This window comes from Filicampus tigris, chromosome 7, assembly GCF_054856515.1.
Source record: "Filicampus tigris isolate MCC_2025a chromosome 7, RoL_Ftig_1.0, whole genome shotgun sequence".
In the NCBI taxonomy this organism is placed as follows: domain Eukaryota; kingdom Metazoa; phylum Chordata; class Actinopteri; order Syngnathiformes; family Syngnathidae; genus Filicampus; species Filicampus tigris.
The window spans coordinates 15,899,498-15,919,661 of record NC_141223.1 but is presented as its reverse complement, the minus strand read 5'-3'; the positions used below and the strand labels follow the sequence as shown (position 1 = coordinate 15,919,661).

General features: G+C 40.8%; 1 protein-coding gene across 2 annotated transcripts in view; it reads left to right on the top strand.

Moving 5' to 3' along the window:
• actn4 (actinin, alpha 4) overlaps positions 1 to 15,679 on the top strand; it is a 55,084-nt gene extending 39,405 nt beyond the window's left edge. Inside the window, exons 7-22 of one of the 2 annotated variants that reach the window (XM_086036139.1) lie at positions 137 to 218; positions 3,362 to 3,447; positions 7,046 to 7,138; positions 7,212 to 7,337; positions 8,323 to 8,427; positions 8,519 to 8,666; positions 9,456 to 9,606; positions 10,137 to 10,245; positions 10,346 to 10,486; positions 10,562 to 10,744; positions 11,300 to 11,434; positions 11,519 to 11,698; positions 11,768 to 11,914; positions 12,818 to 12,898; positions 14,556 to 14,714; positions 15,048 to 15,679. In XM_086036139.1, the coding sequence (XP_085892265.1) occupies positions 137 to 218; positions 3,362 to 3,447; positions 7,046 to 7,138; positions 7,212 to 7,337; positions 8,323 to 8,427; positions 8,519 to 8,666; positions 9,456 to 9,606; positions 10,137 to 10,245; positions 10,346 to 10,486; positions 10,562 to 10,744; positions 11,300 to 11,434; positions 11,519 to 11,698; positions 11,768 to 11,914; positions 12,818 to 12,898; positions 14,556 to 14,714; positions 15,048 to 15,206 (2,085 nt within the window). In that variant the 3' untranslated portion in view covers positions 15,207 to 15,679. Of the gene's footprint in view, positions 1 to 136; positions 219 to 1,651; positions 1,738 to 3,361; positions 3,448 to 7,045; positions 7,139 to 7,211; positions 7,338 to 8,322; positions 8,428 to 8,518; positions 8,667 to 9,455; positions 9,607 to 10,136; positions 10,246 to 10,345; positions 10,487 to 10,561; positions 10,745 to 11,299; positions 11,435 to 11,518; positions 11,699 to 11,767; positions 11,915 to 12,817; positions 12,899 to 14,555; positions 14,715 to 15,047 lie in introns of both variants that reach the window. The other variant, XM_086036138.1, reaches the window with a different exon arrangement.
• The last annotated feature ends 4,485 nt before the right edge of the window (positions 15,680 to 20,164 follow it).

Below are 20,164 nucleotides of genomic sequence, written 5' to 3'. Positions count from 1 at the left end.
AATAGGGTCAAGTGCCCATCTCTGCTAACTAGTAATAAATATTGTCTTGAAGTGCATTCAGCAGGTGTGCAAACGCATTGCTCAGCTCTGACTCGAGCTTTTTGCTTTGTCTGTCTGTCTGTGACTGATCACGCAGGATGACGCGGTGACCAATCTGAACAATGCCTTTGAGGTGGCCGAGAAGTACTTGGACATCCCCAAAATGTTGGATGCAGAAGGTACACCTCATTTGTGTCTAACTATGTGATAGTTGTTTGTGTTTGCAATTCCTGTACAGATTCATGTTTTCTTTTCTTTTATTCTTTAATTTTCTTTTATTTTTTTATTGCTTTGTTTTTCTATACTAATGAAAAATGTGTCACTTAAAGACAAAGTCAGCCCAGAAAAAAATTCTTTGCAATAATATGTTCTATGCGCCTCAAAGTTCCTGAGGGCTGAGGTAATGACCAATCACGGCTCACCTGTTTTCTGAAGCTGAGCCATGAGTGGTCGTTACCTTTGCCCTGAGCAACTGTGATGTCATTTTCAGTCGACAGCAAGTGGCAAAATGGCCGCCCCCTGAGATGGAATAAACTTGTGTATTTTACTGCTTAACTCATATTCCACAAACGCAATATTAATCAGAATGCTGTGTTTCGACTAGTCGGCCTACACAGAACATAGTCTTGTAAAACACATTTTTGGGTTGACTTTTAGGGTGATTTGACACGGAAGTGAGGCTTAGCCTTTCAAATTAAGGTTTCAAGCCAGGGTTGGGGTTTCAAATGATGGTTTTCAGCCTAGGTTAGGATTTCACATAAGGATTAGGGTTTCGTAGTAGGGTTTCCGAGTCTTTTTTTGGGATCTATGTCAGTGGATCAAGTTGGGTTGCGGTTTCAGACTAGGCTGTGAAGTTGGGGTTTCAAATGATGTGCTTCAAGCCAGTGTTAAAGCTACACTTGGGTGAGCTTAACATTGGCACTTAAATAATAGGTTTGCATGTAAAAATGACATCAGTTCTAAAATATATAGATAGAACGATAGGGGGCGCGGCCATTCTCCTCTTTAACAAGAGGTGTTATTCATGGAGTCACTTATTTCCTAATTTCTCCCAAATGTATTGATAAAACTCTCTTTTCATTTTCCTGATCAAAAAATATATAGCATGAACTTGTTAGTGAAAACATGGCCATCCGTCCCTTGAAGGTTTGGAAACAGGGTTGGACTTAGGTTTATATTTTCGAAGGAGGATTTCAAGCAAGGGTTAGGGTCCCAAACAAGGATTGGGCTTTCAAAGTAGTACCTGTATTTCAGGCCCGGTTGACCTTTCAGAATAGGGTTTCAAATGAGCATTAGGGTTTCAATTTAGTTGAATTTTGAATGTAGTTTTTCAAGCCTGAGTTGGGGCTTAGTTTGGGGGTTCAAACTAGGGTTAATGTTTCAGGCTAGGGTTAAGGTTTCAAAGTAGGGTTTCAAGCAAGTGGTGTCGATAAAGAGCTTTGGCAGCAGCAGCCATTACTGGCATGCCTTTTGAGTGTCCATTATTTGTCATTATCATATCTGTTTTGCTGACTGTGCATTATGTTGTCACTTGGGTTTCCCGTGTGTGCGTATGTGTGTCATACATGTGCATCCGTGTTTAATCACGTCTTCATAACCTCCCCCTCAATAGACATTGTGAACACTGCTCGTCCAGATGAGAAAGCCATAATGACTTATGTGTCCAGTTTCTACCATGCCTTCTCTGGAGCTCAGAAGGTACCCCATGTCAGCCCCCTTTGTCAACCCCCAACCCCACTCCACCCCAACCACCACCTTTTTTTTCCCTTTTATACTAACAAGCGCCCCTCCGTCCAGCATGGCCTCGCCCTCTTTCACAGCTCTCTCCGCTCCGGCTCTGCACAGCAAAAGGATGTGTTGGGATACAACTACCCAGTAATCTACATCATACAGTCAAAGGCACTCAGCTGGTGAAAGTGCATTAACAATTAAAAATATATTTTTTTAAGATTCTTAAAGTGGAAATCAACCCAAACATATTGTCACTTCTGTCGACTGAAAATAAAAACACAACTACTCAGGGCTCAGGTAACAACCAATCAAGGCTGACCTGTTTTCTGAAGCTGAGCCGTGATTGGTCGTTACCTGAGCCCTGAGCAGTTGTGTTTTTATTTTCATTCGACAGAAGTGACAAAATGGCCGCCCCCTGAGATGAATACAAACAGGTGCATTAACTCTTATTCCACAAACGCAATATTTATCTGAATGCCATGTTTCAACTAGTGGGCTTGCATAGAACATATTCTTGAAAAAAAAATATGTTTGGGTTTACTTCAACTTTGAGAGCAAATAAAATAAAATAACCTAGAGGAGGTCAAGTGTGAAGTCTTTCTCGCATGTTCCATAGCTGTAACTCAGCCTGGTAATCATATTGAGTCCCAATATGATTGCTGTAAAATGATAGTTATAAGAGTGAATAAGATAAGAGGATTTTGTTTCATTTTTAGGGAAGTTAATTTGACCCGACTGGTCGATATGTTTCTTTCTGTCTGAATCTTGTGGACACGTTTTGTTCCCTTAATTATATCCCCGCCTCGTTATGCATGAGGAATTGAAGGCCGATGCTATCTTATTTAACTATAACCAACCAACAAAGTTTAAAAAATTAACATCTTTCCTTATTTGACAAATTGTTGGTCAGTTAATTACAACAAACGGTAAAATTAACAATTTTACATTTCTGTAAAATAGTTCTTTACTGTTTTGTGTTGAGTTATTATGTTGTGAAATACATTTTAAATTTATATGTAAATTTGATCACTGAAAATGTATTAGTAAAATAAATATAATGTCATGATGTTAAATAAATAAATGCTTATTTAAAATTGTTTATTTTCTTAATGCTTTGGTTAAATTGATTATAACTGATTACAATGTTATTAATGTAAATATTAATCGTAAATGTAAAATTAAGTTTACTAATAATTTAATTATAATAACATTTATAAAAATGAATGTGTAAATGTATTAGTTTATTTTACTAGTATTTTTGTAATCAATTATAATCGCATTAGGGAAAATGTTATTAAATCATAGCTTTAATTAATGCATGTTAGATCAGATGTATATGTAAGAAAAAAAAATATATATATATTTTGTAAGACCTTTCACCAGTATGTGTTTAATGAGTGAATGGGTAGATTGTTGCATTTGTGTTCAAAGGTGAGCTTTGACGCTCCATCGGTGGGTTGGCGTCGCTTTCAAGTGGAGTTGAAGACGTACCCCACATCCTCTCCGAAGTTGCTTTTGGGTTGCTTGGGCTTCACTCTTTGTTCTTCTTCTCTCTCTTTTTCTTTCATCCTTCGCTTCGGCTGTCGGGCAGACATCGTGGGCACGCTGAGGCCTGACGAGAAGGCTATTATGACCTATGTGTCCTGCTTCTATCACGCCTTCTCTGGCGCGCAGAAGGTACGCGCATCCAACACGCCCTAAAACTGAGAGTTCCCATCATATGCAGTATAAGTGCACAGTGAATCCGCGTATAGTCATAGGCAATCGATTGATAGGGTGTTTTTTTTTTTTTTTTTGTTGGGGGGTATCTGCGTTTGTGCATGATCAAAGAAAGTAGTTTTCTGCTTCCCTCTGGATGAAGCTACTCATGAACTTTCCTATTTCCTGAATAGCATCTTGTTGAAAAGCAAGTTATGTACCGGTACATACATTTTCTCTTTGATGTCGGCTAAACTGAACCATCTAGTTTCGGTGTCTTGATGGGAACTCTCCAAACACGCTTCTGTGCTTTAAATACCGACTCTATTTCTCTCTCCCAAAATAAAAGTGCTTTGTCCGCCCTCACCTTCCTAAAGTCATTTTACAGCGTTGTCACAATTGTCATTTGTTTACTCTGAGCCTCCAAGGATGTGAATCAGTCATAGCAAAATGATTTTGTGAATTGAAGCCTGAAAGGACACAGAGACTTGTCCCTTTAGGCCCTGTACATGCTAAGGGTGTAACTTGGTATGCCAAAAAATTAGGGTTTGGTACGTACGACGGTTTTAAAGTCATTTTTAAAGGTGGTATCTCACTGTGTGGTGAATGTTGTTTTTTCGTCAGGGTTCGATAAAGTTTGCAAAGACGTTCGACAGACATTGGCTAACAGTTTGAATGGTCGCAAACAATTTTTCTTGTCACAAAGAAATTTTGAACATACCTACATAAAGTACCTCGATACCAGTACTGAAACGGTACCATGGCAAAAACTTCAAAAGAAAAAAAAAACATCAGTAAAAGCATTGAAATAATAGCACACATCTAAACAACTTAATTCAAACGATTACTATAAAGACACTAATTAGAATAAGTTTGATCAAATGAAAAAAAATACATTTTGAACATTTATAAAACACTTTAGATTGTTTTGAACAACTAAAGAAAAACACTTTGGACATTATTAAACACTAACAATAATTTAATGTACAGCATATCCAGTACTGCACAAATGTTTTTTTGGGCACCAAAAGATTTATCGTTTTAATGTTTATCATTTTAGCCTTTGGGGAGTATAAAATCTAATTGAAAAATTTACATTTCACCCCCCAATCACTAGAATTGAGGATGGGAGGATGGGGTGAATTAAGTAAAATAGCAAAATGATTTCACCCCTCTCTTTGTTGAATGCACCTCGTGTCTTGTACCGTTCGCGAGTGACGTCAATGTTTGTGTTTATTCCCGTTATGAGTTTGAGTGTATTACAAACGATAAAATCAATATTTAAGTACAAACATCTGCTTGTTATATGGCACAAGTGATCCAAGAGTGGCCCACCTGATTTCACACACACAATAAATACATTTCTGGGGGTTAAGCTTGCCATCGCTTAATAGTTCATGACCCAAACGGCCATATACATATTGCATTTTCCAACAGTACCTATTACCTAACAGTATTTATAATTCCACATGTGCCACTGAATGAAATAGAGAAGCGCGCAGTCTTCGTTGCCAAAATGTACCGAGCAGGTCGCAACGCATTTAAGTCATTGCGTTGCTTCTTTGAATAAGCCGGCTCAAAATATGCACACTCTGTCCTTCATAAAAACAAAAAAAGCTAGTTAAGTTAGATGGCCGTGAACGTGGCAAAGTACACATCCAGACTCTGATATTTATCTATACATTTACACGGCAAGGACTTGACCTTGATACGCGTCAGACAGTTTTCCGCCTTCTGTGCAACTTGACAGCTGACACGCTGTGGGAGCGCGCCAAGTACCAGTATTTGGAAATTACAGTATCGTGTAATTTTTGCCCCCTAAAATGTACGCTATGCTACTGGTACCGGTACTTGGTGCAATACTATGCCGTACTTCCAAAAGCAGTGCATGCGCCATTCACAGGTTGTAAAACTTCCTTACCATTACTTAATATGTTCCCTGAAGAAACTTGGCACCCTTCTGAACTGTGTTGAAAAATCAGAATGTATGTACCATTACACCCCTAGCACTGTATATACAATCTTTTCTATTTTCTTAAGAGTCAGAAATAACGCATATGTAACTGGGGATTCTCAGTTTACTGTGTGACTTTAGGAAGTGTTGATTTCTTTGAGAAACGTGAGTCAATCTTTCCACTTTGCTTCAGTTGCTGTTTAATTCCACAATTCCATGTTTTTTAAGATTGTCTGTGAATTATCTTTTTTTTTGTTCTATCAAAATAGTTTTGTTACTGGAACCCCAAAACTGATTCAAAAATCAATTTACTCTAGATCATTATTGAATTTACTTGTCAAATATGCTGTTTTTGTATTCCTGCAGTCCAGTAGTTAATGTCGTAGGATCCACTGGACTTCAGCACCACTTGAACCAGATGTACTCGATGTATGGATCCGCTTGAGACGCATGGTGTTGTTTTTTTCAAACACAGTGTGTGTGATTGAGGCACATGAAACTAACAGCCAGCAGCTTCCTGCATGTTGTAACCATTCAAGTGAGGCTGCTGGGTTGTTGTTTTTTTTTTTTTTTTTTTACGGTAGTTTATTTAAATTTTTTCCCCCGTAAAACACGTGCAATTTTTTTCTTTTTTCTTTTTTTTTTTTTGGCAATGAAATTTTGCACCTAATCATTGCTTGTGTGTGTTCACGCCAATGACTTGAACTTGAAGAGTAGACTCTAACACACTTCTGAGCACGTTTTATTTTTTAAAACGGAATTTTTAGCTGAGGTAAAAAATAAAAATAAAAAAAAGTTTAAGCTTTATAAAATCGTTTATTGTGATGATAAAATCATTCTCATTTTAAAATCTTTTTCTAATGTATTATACTTGAAAATAATTGCAGAATAAACAATTTGGCAACATTTAACATTAACATTCCAATCCATTTCTTATAACGCTAACTAAATTACTGAAATAAGGAATTTTACATATACATTTAAAGTGTAATTATTGTATTTAATCAAATGTTTTAGCTTTATTATAACTAGTTGGCCAAACAAATGGTAAAATAAACACTTTAACAAGAAAATGTAATATGATTTAGTAAAATGCGTAAATGCTTAATGCATGTGTTAAATTGAACATGCATGTTTAACATTGATTTTATTTATCATGTAAAATAGTTTGTTTTACTAATATTTTGGGGTAATAATAAATTGTGAAAAAATATTAAATGGATTTGTAACTTTAAATTAGTAGTAGTATTTTTGAGGAAATTTCTTATAATTAAATTGATTTAAAATGTTTTTAACAAAGACATATTTACATGTCTTATTACAGTCCAGCCATTCAATACCAGGAGTTTTTTTTGTTTTTTGTTTTTTTTTAATTCAAATTTTTTTCAAACGTTAGGGTAAAAGAGGGTCTGAAAATATCTGGTAGTGAATGAGTTAAATTAGACATTTTACAATTGTATTCACAATAACTTTAATTAGATGAATGAATAAAAAAAATGCATGAATTAAAAAAAACTGAATTCACCAATTGTAGTGGTGGGGGGGGGGGGAATCAGCTAATAATAATAATGCATGTCTAGGTATTGCTAGCATCTCTCACCAGCATGTGTGTCCTCCCCATAGGCTGAGACCGCAGCCAATCGCATCTGCAAAGTACTGGCAGTCAACCAGGAGAATGAGCACTTGATGCAGGAGTATGAGAAACTGGCCAGTGATGTGAGTACAAACCAGACATGACTCGCCTGTCCTACATTATTCCTATTGATGATTCCATCCTCCTCTCACATAGCTCCTGGAGTGGATTCGTCGCACCATTCCCTGGCTGGAGAACAGAAATCCAGAGAAGACAATGTCTGAGATGCAGCAGAAGCTGGAGGACTTCCGTGACTACCGTCGCGTCCACAAGCCACCAAAGGTTCTTATCCACGTCCACGTGGACCTCATTGTTTAAATTTTACAGCTACCCTCGTCTTTTCTCGACTACATGGAACCACTGCGACCTATTAATCAACACACCCCTTACCACAACATAAGCGATCTAAACACACATCACACCACTCGATAATCGCACTGGAATTTTTAAACACACCTACCCACCAAATCTGCCACTCTGAAACCATATCATGTCCGGTATCAACAACTTGGCGTTCTCTCTAGTCTCAGATTTAATTTAAATCTACATTACAAGACAAGAGGCTGCAATACAATCCCTTGTGGTGCAAACCAAACATCCTTGTTGCTAGGCAAATCCTGAAAGTCCGCTTCTGATTGGTCAGAATTACTTCAAAATCCATGCGACACTTCAAGGGTCAAAATGAATTTCAAAATAAAATAATAATCTTCTTAAAATTGTACCTTTTTTTCAATACAAGTTTCTGTTGGGATATCTGTATGAAAATTTGGGATCATAAAGTTAATGTTATGTGAAATAAGCAGTTTCAATTTCATAAATTTCTGGTAAGTGCGATTAACTGGCAGCCAGTTCAGGTTGTACCCTGTCTACTGCCCGAAAACAGCTGGGATAGGCTCCAGCATGCCCGCGAACCTTGTGAGGAGAAGCGAATTGGATAATGGATGGATAGTGCTAGTATGCGTTGCTAAGAAGTATATTTCACCAACTTTGATTATGATTTTCGCCATTCTCTAGCAACTTAATGCCTGACCTTTAATTTCACATATCTTCACCAAATATTACCCAATCTATACATTATGTAGCCTGCTGATGTTATATCATAGCCATCCATGGAACAGTTTCATGCTTTGATGCTTTGTGTGGTTCATTAATGTGCTTTAAGTGTGATTTTGGATTCTGCTAGTACGCCTCTTTACTTTAGTGCTACCACTTAACTGGTTCAAATTTGTTGTGTTCCCTCTAAGAAGTAGCAATGTTGGTCCCACAGGTCCAGGAGAAATGTCAGCTGGAGATCAACTTCAACACGCTGCAGACCAAACTGAGATTGGGTGGCAGACCTGCCTTCATGCCTTCAGAGGGACACATGGTGGCTGTAAGTACACACTTTCAAATCACAAAACCTTGGTGTAGTGTACTGTGAATTTTTGATGATCACGTCTCTGTCCCGCACATTCGCTATTTAGGATATCAACAGGGCGTGGCACACTCTGGAGGGTGCAGAGAAGGGCTACGAGGAGTGGCTCCTCAACGAGATACGACGTCTGGAAAGATTGGACCACCTGGCTGAGAAGTTCCGCCAGAAGGCTTCCATCCACGAATCCTGGACCGACGGTAAATCGAAAGACTCCCCACTCCTACTATAACAAAGGACCAAAGCAAAACGATACCCATCCATTCTTTGCCAACGCAACAATTGGCATTGTAATCTCCATATTTGCCGCAAATTTAACCAACTGGAAACCAGACGTCAAGTTGAGTAGTTTGGTTTTGAAGATGCCCTGAAAATGGTCCTTTCAAACCAAAATTGCAGCTTCCCTTCTTCATTTTGAGTAGTCTACTCTTGATAGACATGGCTACCAATTAGTAGAACGGTTAGTAGTTGATGATGTTTGGGATATGGGACCTATTAGAATTTCATGGCATTTCATCCGACTTTGCCGCTCAAAAATGGCTGGTTAGGAACCAAAATGCAAAACTTGCTGTGTTTCTTCAGGCATGGCTCCTTGTGCGCATGATGACCAAAACTCAAATGTTTATAAAGTGTCCCTCAGCCTTCTAGTGCACGTGCTTTCAATTTCATAGCAGTTGAAAAAAAAATCTCAAGGGTAAATTCATTTCTAAAGGACCCCTCAAAATGGCCAAAAGGACTCTAATATGGCCACTTTCAATCACAATAGATGACTTTGTGTGTCTTTGCAGGCATGGCTTCTCAAGACTTTTTTTTGCGGCTTTAATTATGACAGACGTATACTTAATTCCTTTTTGATATGTGAAATGGTGTATAGCTAGTTACATTTTCAATATCGGGCATTTGGTGTACAGTATTATAAATTATTGGATGTGCTAGTCAACAACGTACTTTTACTGTAGTTTTTGAGTTCTGTTCTATGTGATTTACAGGGAAGGAGGCCATGCTGACCCAGAGAGACTATGAGACAGCCTCGCTGTCCGAGGTAAAGGCGCTGCTCCGTAAACACGAGGCCTTCGACAGCGACTTGGCCGCCCATCAGGACCGAGTGGAGCAGATTGCTGCCATCGCGCAGGAACTCAAGTGCGTGAAGAACCAATAAATTGTCAATTGATCAACAATCCCTGAATACATGGGCAAAAAAAGGTTCATTATAAATATGCATATTGTAAAATATTAGAAGATAAAACTACGTTTAAAACTTGTTTGAAGATGCCCAGTGGTTTTTAATACAATCCCAAAAAATGATTACAATAATTTGCTTTGTGGTGTGCTAGCATAGTTAATTTTGCTTGAGTTGGTCAATTCGAAAAATGCAACTGGTATTCTATATTCAAATTCCTTAAACACATATTGTCGGAAAATACTTTGAAGAAGGCCTGCTGCTACTTAATTTCTGTAGTAGAAATCATTTTGATTCTTTTGTCATTCTTGAGATGGTGAATTTGAGGTTTTCACTTAACCTACAAGCAATAAAATTATACAAATTCAAATGAAAACCAAATTGTGGAAAAAAGTTTGGGATTTTATCTTAAGGCCATAGCACTCAGCACTGCTATCTAATATATGTTTCTATTTTTGTTTCATGTTAAGCATCTCATGTTGTCTTGCAGTGAGCTGGACTACTACGACGCCCCCAACGTCAACGCTCGCTGCCAGAAAATTTGCATGCAGTGGGACAGCCTTGGGGAACTCACCCAGAGGCGCAGGGACTCACTTCAGGTTGGAGACCTACAACGTGCTCACCAGAATCAACAGAACTTGAAGACCCTCTTGGACTCACGTTTAGTCGTCTTTTTTTTTTTTAATTATTATTTTTCAGAAAACGGAGAAACTGCTGGAGTCCATCGATGAGCTTTACCTGGAGTACGCCAAACGCGCAGCGCCCTTCAACAACTGGATGGAGGGGGCCATGGAGGACCTACAGGACATGTTTATCGTCCACAACATTGAAGAGATCCAGGTACGCGTCAGGAACTCGACCGAGAGGACAAAACGCACAGCGGATGATAAAATAATGGACCTTTTGCTCCTTCAGAGCCTGATCCGTGCCCACGAGCAGTTCAAGTCCACCCTGCCTGATGCCAACAAGGAGCGTGAGGCGATCCAGGCCATCCACAGTGAGGTGCAGAAGATCGCCCAGCACAATGGCATCAAGCTGAGTGGAACCAACCAGTACACCACCATCACGCCACAGAGCATTGACAGCAAGTGGGATCAGGTAGAGTGTGTGTTCCGTGAATGATGTCATCCGGTAGATGAAGAACCGCTGTGATTGGCTGACTTAAGTTAGCCAGTGGTTAAGTGGGTGTGTCACTATAATTGGCACCTTGAGAACGCTAGTTTTCACCTCCCCAACAAGAGTAAGTAGGAGGGACTTATTCTATGTTGTTGCACCTGGCATGTGGCTATTTGAGTGTGAGGATGTTTGCGGAATAAGAGTTAATCCACCCGTTTTTAGCCATCTCTCGGGGCGGCCATTTTGTCACCTCTGTCAACTGAAAATGACATCACAACTGTTCTGGTAACAACCAATCACAGCTGACCTGTTTTCTAAAGCTTAACTCATATTCCACAAACGCAATATTAATCAGAATGCCGTGTTCCAACCATTGGGCCTGCTGGGAGCATATTCTTGAAAAAAAATGTGATGTCCGTTTTAAAAAGGGGTAAAACTGTAAATCAGAGTCTTCTGCTACCTTTAATCCTACCCCATGTGAAGATGAGAAATCTTATGAAGTCATGCTCAAGGGTTTATTAATGTGTGCGCGCGCAGGCAGAGAAGCTGGTGCCTCAGCGTGACCGGGCCCTGCAGGAAGAGCTTCGCAAGCAGCAGTCCAACGACAACCTGAGGCGCAACTTTGCCGAGCAAGCTAACGTGGTCGGACCCTGGATACAAAACAAGATGGAGGTACTTAAACGCGTTGGCTCATAAGCCGGAATGGTCGCCAGATAGCGTTTCCTGATTGAATGAATGGAAATGTCGCGCGGACAGGAAATTGGCACGATATCCATCGAGATGATCGGCACCCTGGAGGACCAGCTGACCAACCTGAAGGAGTACGAGCGCAGCATCGTTGACTACAAGCCCAACATCGACCAGCTGGAGGGCGTCCACAAGCTCATCCAGGAGGCCCTCATCTTTGACAACACGTACACGCCCTACTCCATGGAGGTAGTAACACACCCTTGCGTGGGTCCGAAACCCTGTAAGACGTTTGTTGACGCGTGCGTCCTTCTGCAGCACATCCGCGTGGGCTGGGAGCAGCTGCTCACCACCATCGCCAGGACCATCAACGAGATCGAGAACCAGATCCTGACGCGTGACGCCAAGGGCATCAGCCAGGAGGAGCTGTACGAGTACCGCGCCTCCTTCAACCACTTTGACAAGGTCAGGCATGCCTTGCTGCACTTAATATTTTTACTACACTTTTCAGGGCGTAACATCCCTCAAAATCAGTTTGTGCCTGCGTTATTTGTGTTGTAAACGGCCATCTTGCGTCTTTGAAATAAATAGTAGTCAATACACAAATGTAAGGGCACAGGCATGCGCACAATTTGTGTCCTTTAATTAAGACGCCCCTGGTAGTTATTTATGATAATGTAGAAGTAAACGCAAGTAATCCATGGGACACGCTGACACAACACAAGTGCAGCGACTGACTGCGCCAGAGTTTCCCCACTTAGTTCACGATGACACACACCTTGTACAGTTGAAATAAAGTGAGTAATAGTAAAGGCTGTCAAGGCAAGTTGGGTGATATTCATGCGCATGATCATGTTCAGACCATCGGAGGGGCTGAAAGAGGAGCCGAGCGAGTCAGTATCACTTGTTCATTTCTGTCACTCAGAAGGACAGTGAATGTTTGACTATAAATAATCCCACACTTTTGGAGACGTTTGGAGGTTTTTATGGCTGGAATTGATTATTTAGCCCACCAAGGGATGAGGAATCACCACTAGTGGTCACTGTTTGACTGTAAATGACGCACACGGGGTGTCACTCATACATCCACAATGTCTGTCTTTTGTGTCACTTGTCTCTTAGCATGTTGCTGTTTAGTCCTTTTGGTGGTAAAAACAAATCTGATGTCCCAACATGCATTTCAGCACCGTATTTGATGCGGTGTGAACATTTGTTTAAACAACCATCCTTGTCTCTTTGCCATTTGTCCCATCGTCCCCTCCGCATGGTCCATCCCGCCGCCCATCTCCTCTCACCCCGTGGTTGCGATTCGGTCGGGTTGGTGTGTGACGTGGTGCTTTGTCATTGGCTGTCATTGGCCCGCCCCAGGACCACAGCGGGGCCCTCATGGCCGAGGAGTTCAAGGCCTGTTTGATCAGTTTGGGCTACGACGTGGAGAACGACAAGCAGGTAGGAACCCCTGTACCGGAGGGGGAAAGAGTCCGAGGGGAGGCCACACGGAAGTCAGGAAAGCTGACATCACTGCCAGTCAGACGTGGTTTTAGTTTGACCTGTTTTTTAAATTTGCCTCACCAAAAAAGCAACTTTGATACCACTCGTGAAGTAAGTGGGCACGAGTTGATATCACATGAAAATGCATTGATACTAGATGTAAATGCTTTGATACCAGGTGCAGACTTGTTGATACCATATGTAGATTTATAAATAGAAGAAAAAAGATAGGCCTGTACGCATTCAGTTAACGTGCTGCAGATGCAAAACGGGTACCAGGTGTAAACTTGTTGATACCAGGTATTAGAACGTCAATGCCGATATAAATGCACCGATACCAATTTTAACCGTGTCAATAAAGTTACAAAATACAAATGCCTCATAGAAATCGTGCCCAAAGAGATTATATTGGAACGAGTGTCCGACTGGTCAGTGCCTGGTTGGTTTTCCTGCTTCCAAGGCTCCTCAGGATGAAGGTCATCACGAGCTTGAGGACGTTGCGTCCCCGTGTGTCCTCCAGGGGTCTCTGTTGCTTTGTACAGGTGTTGTCTTGGGGTCGCTCCAGTCAGTCTTTACTTTGCTCTCAACTTTGACTCTTGATGCTTTTTACCTGTTTTTTCCTCTTCCCTCGCTTCCCCAAACATGTCCTCTTTTTCTATATCTGTCTTACCACTCGTGTCGCTTTTCTATTATAAATTTCCCGCCCTGCTGGCCCCCCTACAGAAGCGATCGGGACAGATGGTGGCAGAGGATTACCGGGCTCTGCTCATTTCTACAGGAAACAGCCTGGTACTGATGCCAATGCTGGCTTTAGCGCTCCTCTCATCGGGGTGTCTGCAGGTCCAATAATTGGGGCACTAAAACAGCATTCCATTATGATGCTTAACTGTTTCATTGATTGGTGGAAAATTTGGCTATAAGTACAGTTTTTTTTCAGACTATAAATTGCTCTGGAGTATAAGTTACAATGGTCAAAAAATGCATCATACAGGAAAAAACATGTATACATCTCTCCAGAGTCTAAGTAGTGTTTCCTGGGGAAATAGATTTTACAAAAAGCCACATCAATAACAGTAGAGCTCTGACACGGAAGCCAAAATCCTCGTTCCAAAATCGTGGGTGCGTTCCGAAATAAGATCAAGGCATTTTGATTAATAATGCATTTGTGGAATGTGAATTAAGCAGCAAAAATCCACTCGTATTTTAGCCATTTCATGGGGCGGTCATTTTGTCAATTCTGTCGACTGAAAATGATATCACAACTGCTCAGGGCTGAGCTAGTGACCAATCGTGGCTCAGCTTCAGAAAACAGGTGAGCCCCAATTTCAGTCATGTACACGAGGTATAAATGCAGTTTATTGGATGCGTTCACCTGCAGGCACCTTGCTGGCTTTCCTCACCCTGCCTGTCATTTTCTCTTTCTAGCACAGTTGAACGTTAAAGCATTTGTCTTGTATGAGCTAGCAAATGTTGCATGTGTGTTGTTGTTGCGTCCTCACGCTGTGTTTCCCCAGAAATGTTCATCTCCTGCGCGTTTGTGGTGTTTGATTTGTGTTGTTTGAGTGTCTTCCAGGTTAACCTCTTTTTTTGTTTGCCTTTTTTTGTGGTCCATCAGGGCGACGCCGAGTTTGCCCGCATCATGGGCATCGTGGACCCCAACAACACGGGCACCGTCACCTTCCAGGCCTTCATCGACTTCATGTCTCGGGAGACCACGGACACGGACACCGCAGACCAGGTCATCGCCTCCTTCAAGATACTGGCTGCGGATAAGGTGAGGGTGAAACTGGCCGAGCTGGCTTACACTACTGCATGGATATGGTCAACGTCGTTAGCTCATTTGATGTAGCCCAGCACCAACACCGACAAGGAATTGGAGACAAAACTGGGTCGAAACCACCGCCAGAAATGGACAACTCTGTTTTGGTTTTAAGCGGCCATTTTAGGCTCATTTTGAACATTTCAAGTGGTCATTCAAGACCGAGTCCTCCCAGAGGTTTAGTTTGATTGCTCCCAAATTTGAACTGCACCCATTAGACAGATGGGCGCCGATGCACTGCGCAGATCCGCTCTCCGTTTTCATCCTTACTATTTCCGTTTCCGTCAGAACTTCATCACTGCCGACGAGCTAAGGCGGGAGCTGCCGCCCGACCAGGCTGAGTACTGCATCGCCAGGATGGCGCCCTACTCGGGGCCCGATGCCGTCCCCGGCGCCCTCGACTACATGTCCTTCTCCACCGCCCTGTACGGCGAGAGTGACCTGTAAGGGCGATGGATTGCAAGGGGGCCGGTGTCAGGGGAGGGGGGAGCGGATGTCAGGAAGTAAGTCGACTGCGAGGTGCCACCCCCTCGTGTGCCGGTTTGAAAGTGTTTGAGTGTGTCGAGTGATGTGTAGTTTATGGAAAGCTGTTTATTCAATATCCTTGATATCCAGCTGAAGGTCCATTTACTAGTACGCTCTTTGTCCTCCCTACTAAGACTTGACTCTAGTAAGACTTCAGCGCACTGGTAGAATGAATGTGTTGTTCTAGTAACTTTAGTACCCTACTAATACTCAATTACACCTTACAAATAAATTATGTTTAAGCTTTTCTTCAGTATCCTTTGTCTATCTTAAGGTCCATTTACTAGTATGCTATTTGCCCTCATTATTAAAACAAATAAGTGCACTCGTAGGACTGGGCACACTAGTTAGTCAAACTTTGTCTTATAAGTATCATCTCTTTTTTTTTTTCTCAACTAATAGAGACAATTTTGGCCTACAATATGCACACTACGAGAGCCACGTTTGACCTACAGTACTTACTAGTAAGCAATGGAAAATTGTTAGTGTTTATTCGATAGCTGGAGATCTAGCTTAATGTCTGTGGTCTAGTATAACACTTCAAAGCACTGGTTGTACCATCAAATGTTACTTGTGAGTCCAAAACATAGCATCAGTTGACAACATGTTGCTGCACTAGTATGTTACTTGCTTACTTGTGTGCAGATGTGTCAGAGTAGAGGAACTCAAGTTCTACTAGTGCGCATTCTCGTCTTACTAGTCTGGACAATGTGCATACTAGTACATGGCCCTTGAAAGCCGAGCATTTATTTGATATCTTTGAACTATAGCGCAAGGTTTAGTCCTGGTTGAAGGAAAACGCTACCCGCAAGAGTCATTCTACTAGTGCGCTGAATTGTTTTACTAGTGAGGACAAAGAGCTGGTACTTGCACCTTCAGCTGGCTATCAAGGATATGCAATAAATGCTACAACGGCTTCCCATTGTAGTTAGACTTACTTCCTTGATGTTGTGGGAGTGAAGGGGAGGCGCTTAACTTCACCCTCTCTGCCTTTTTGAGGGGTGGGGGGCAAAGAAACAGGGAAGGGCGAGCTAATCTTGATACTTATGCTAAATTTATTTTATTATCATTTTGGGTTGGGGGTCCAAGGGTTCCAAAGGAAGGGGTGGGGTGGGGGGCGGGGGGGGGGGTGGGGGGGGATTGTCACACGACTGCCGATGTTTGTGTATTAGATCATAGAGTTATATGCTGAGGCGTCCGAATTGGATGGGAGGGGAGCGACGGAATTTAGGGGGGTGTTGATCAACCTGAAATGAAACCACATATTTACCCACAATGCCCTTTGTTGCTGGATAAGGTGACCAATCCTTTTTCCTTTGCTTTTCTTGATTTCCCGGAGTGGAGGGTGCTGTCAGGACACTGTAAATGACTAATGGCAAAAAGAGAACAAAAAAAATAAATAGTTTTTTGCCAATCAGTAATTGCCGTCATCCGTTTTAACCAATACGAGCAAAATGTTGCCGTTTCTTCCTGGTCTGTGTCCTCAGCACCGTCTTCTCTTTTTCTCTCTTTCCAATTCCTCTTCCCTCCATTCTCACCCCATCTTCAACAACAACAAAAATTGACCAAAAGTAAATGAAAAAGAAATCTATGCAATACTAATGAGATGATTTGAGGGGGAAAAAAGTCTAAATTGAGGACAGATTTTTGTTGTTGTTGGGTTTTTTTTTTTTTTTTTTTTTTTGCTTGTTCGTTTTTTCCAAAAGGGGGGCACATATTAGGGGAGTGGAAAGACAGGATGTCACGTACAAAAAGACTCCAGGACCAAAAGCTTCTCTCTCTCTTGCTTTTTTTTTCTTTCTTTTTCTCCACCTGGCAGGAGAGAAATGAACTCTGGAAATTGCGAATTTTTTTTTTTTTTCATTTTTTTGTACTCTTTAATAATAAGGAACCTTATCTGCTGTACTGGAAACTGCAAAAAGGCATTTTTTTCTGTCTAACCATGATGATGTTGATGATGATGAGTGACGCTCACCAAGCACACATAAAAAGTTTCCTTACGAAAAATGCATCTGGATTTCATTTCATTCTAATTTTTTTTATTGACAATACACATGCACACACTCTCACACACATCCTGTGTGACCTTTTGATAAATAGCTTCCATTTAGTTATCAGTTTCTTGTACAATGTGTATGCTTCATGCTTCATTGCTTCCTATTAAATACTTCAAGTACGTGCCCCAAAACAAAAACCGCCTTTCGACCTAAAAGTTCCAGGTCCTTCTTGGAACTAAAAATATTCGATACAATTCAGTGTCATTTTGTTTGGATTGTACAAGATTTGATGCAGAGTCATTAAACTGTAATACATGTATTTTACTATTATAGTATCCTACTATTATAAAGTACTGTATATGTACATATATGTACTGTCCGTATATCACGGGGCTTACATTCCAAAAATAACCCGCGATAGTTGAAATCCGCGAAGTAGGAAACTTTTTTTTTTTTTTTACTACAATTATACTGTATATTTTAAGGCTGTAAACCTCACCATTAACATTTTCTCACATTTCTCTCATCTTTAAATATGGTCAAAATTCAAACATAAGTAAGAAAAATGATTGCATTATTATTGGACTGATTATTAGTATTTTAAGTATTTTCTAACTAAACAAAGGTCAAAAACTTTTTTAACGCCCCTGTTATGTTGTGAGTTAATATCGACCCGTTAAGAAAATCAAGGGAAAAAGAATAAAACCCTACCCATTATATCTTCTGAAAATTAAATCCAACTTCATTTGTTTACATTAGAATAATGTGAAATAATAATGAGAAACACACATTAAAGAGTCAACATTGATTTTTAATTTGTAATACATATTTTTTAGGACCATGGTGCAAGTATTAATTAGCATCTTATCATCTTCCCCTGAATGGATGCTGCAGTCAGGCCTGCCCACATGTGACCCCACAACACCTCCCACTTTCACAACCTGCAACAGCCCCCCCAACACACACACACACACACACACACACACACACACACACCCTGCCCCCCACATAGTCCATTTCAGCCCTCTCAAAGCAGATTGTCCAAAAGCATTTCTCGCTTTCCTAATAACTCTCCCAAGCATTGATAAGGTGCACACTGGTGTGGGCCTGATATAGATTCTTTAAAATTATATTGACATGAATTATAGATGAGTGTTTGGATGTATGGCGTTGTAAATAAAGCAATTGCATTCTGGAATTGATCTATAATTCATACAGAGCATTTCCTCTCCTCTTGCTCTCCATCCCTCGAGATGTCCCCTAATGACTTGGATTTAGAACATTTTTCACACAAAATAGCTCATTATGACAATGCAATCATCTGTACAAGCGGCGCTCCGATTGACTGGCCATCGATTGTGATCAGCAGATATCCTTTGGAAAGCACATGATCGGCCTAGATCAATCAACGCCGTTCATTGCGGATCACAAAAACCAATCACCGGCGCCCCGTGCTTTGCAGCCTGCAGCCAACTAGGGACCATCCTGTGAACAGTGTGGCATCCCCGCCCCCATTCCTTCACGCTGCATGTTCCAGAGCAAACCAGTAGCTGAATCATAATGTTTGTGTGTTTTCCACACTGTCAATTTGAAATAATGCCCTGTTTTTCTACAATAAAGGGATGGAAATTTGGATTTTTTTAAAAAAATCTGATTTATCAATAAATCGACAAAATAATTGACGGATTAATCAATTATTGAAATAATGTTGTGAGCAGCTCTAAACTTTAAAAATGCATAGCTAATCCATTTGAACGGTATGGGCTGGTGTCACTCATGGATGATCCGTATGGGAATCGACAGCATAAAACTTCATATGTCAATTCATTTTTAAATACACACCCACTGCACGTTTGTATTTCAAATTACAAAATGAAAGACATTTCTTTTTGGGTTTTTATTTTTTTAAATAATAATATCCGTAAATGACAGCTATAAAAAAAATTTCAGGAATACTATCCCAAAATTTAATGCGATTTTCTATCGCAAAAGCGTTATACCCAGGCAGGGGTGTCAAACTCATTTTTGTCGTGGGCCACATAGTTGAGTAGTTCTGATTTCACGGAGGGCCGTTACGACTGTTAACCCGTCTAAATGTATGATCGCCTTATACACAACTAATTGATGGATCACTAGGTTTGAAATCAGAAGCCAGTAAATTATTTGTTCAACCATTTTCAATGTATTTTAAAGGAAGGATTGGTAACAAATGTTTGAAATATTGAATATGTTGTGTCAACAGTGAAGACAATTTCAAAAAAACATGTCAAGTCAACACATGATTTGTCTTCGCGGGCCACGTAAAATGATGTCGCGGGCCAGATCTGGCCCCAGGACTTCAGTTTGACACCCGTGCAGTAGCCTTAGTACCCTGGCAGGGACTGTGTGGAGTTGGGCCCTTTAGTAACCTACCACTGTCCTCAAAGTTTCCAAAAACGTCCAGCAGATCTTTTGGTAAGTTGTCTTATTCCTTCTATCTTGTGTTCTATTCATGATGATTAAAAGAACAATTTGGTGCTGTTGGTGAGCCTTGCCGAGGTTCCTCTGCGCTCCACTGAGTGACATTTTTCGTTCTCCCAAGTGTATTGACATTGACAGAAAGTCCCGCCGCCGTGCAGTGGGAAAGAAGTTTATTTCCATCTAGTCTTGTGTTTATCCTCTCTGTAGAACATTTATGTCTATATTTGGATGCAGCAGGAAGTGGACGCTGACATGTTTGCTAAAGAGACACTAGACAGAGAACAGAACCTTGGACGTGTTTTTTACTTCTTGACCACAGAACCTTTGTGATGTTTGTTGGCCGCGTTTCTTTGTGTCCTCTCTGTGCTCCACGGCATGCTCAAGTTGGGAGCCAATAAGTTCCTTCCCATCATGCTTTGGCCT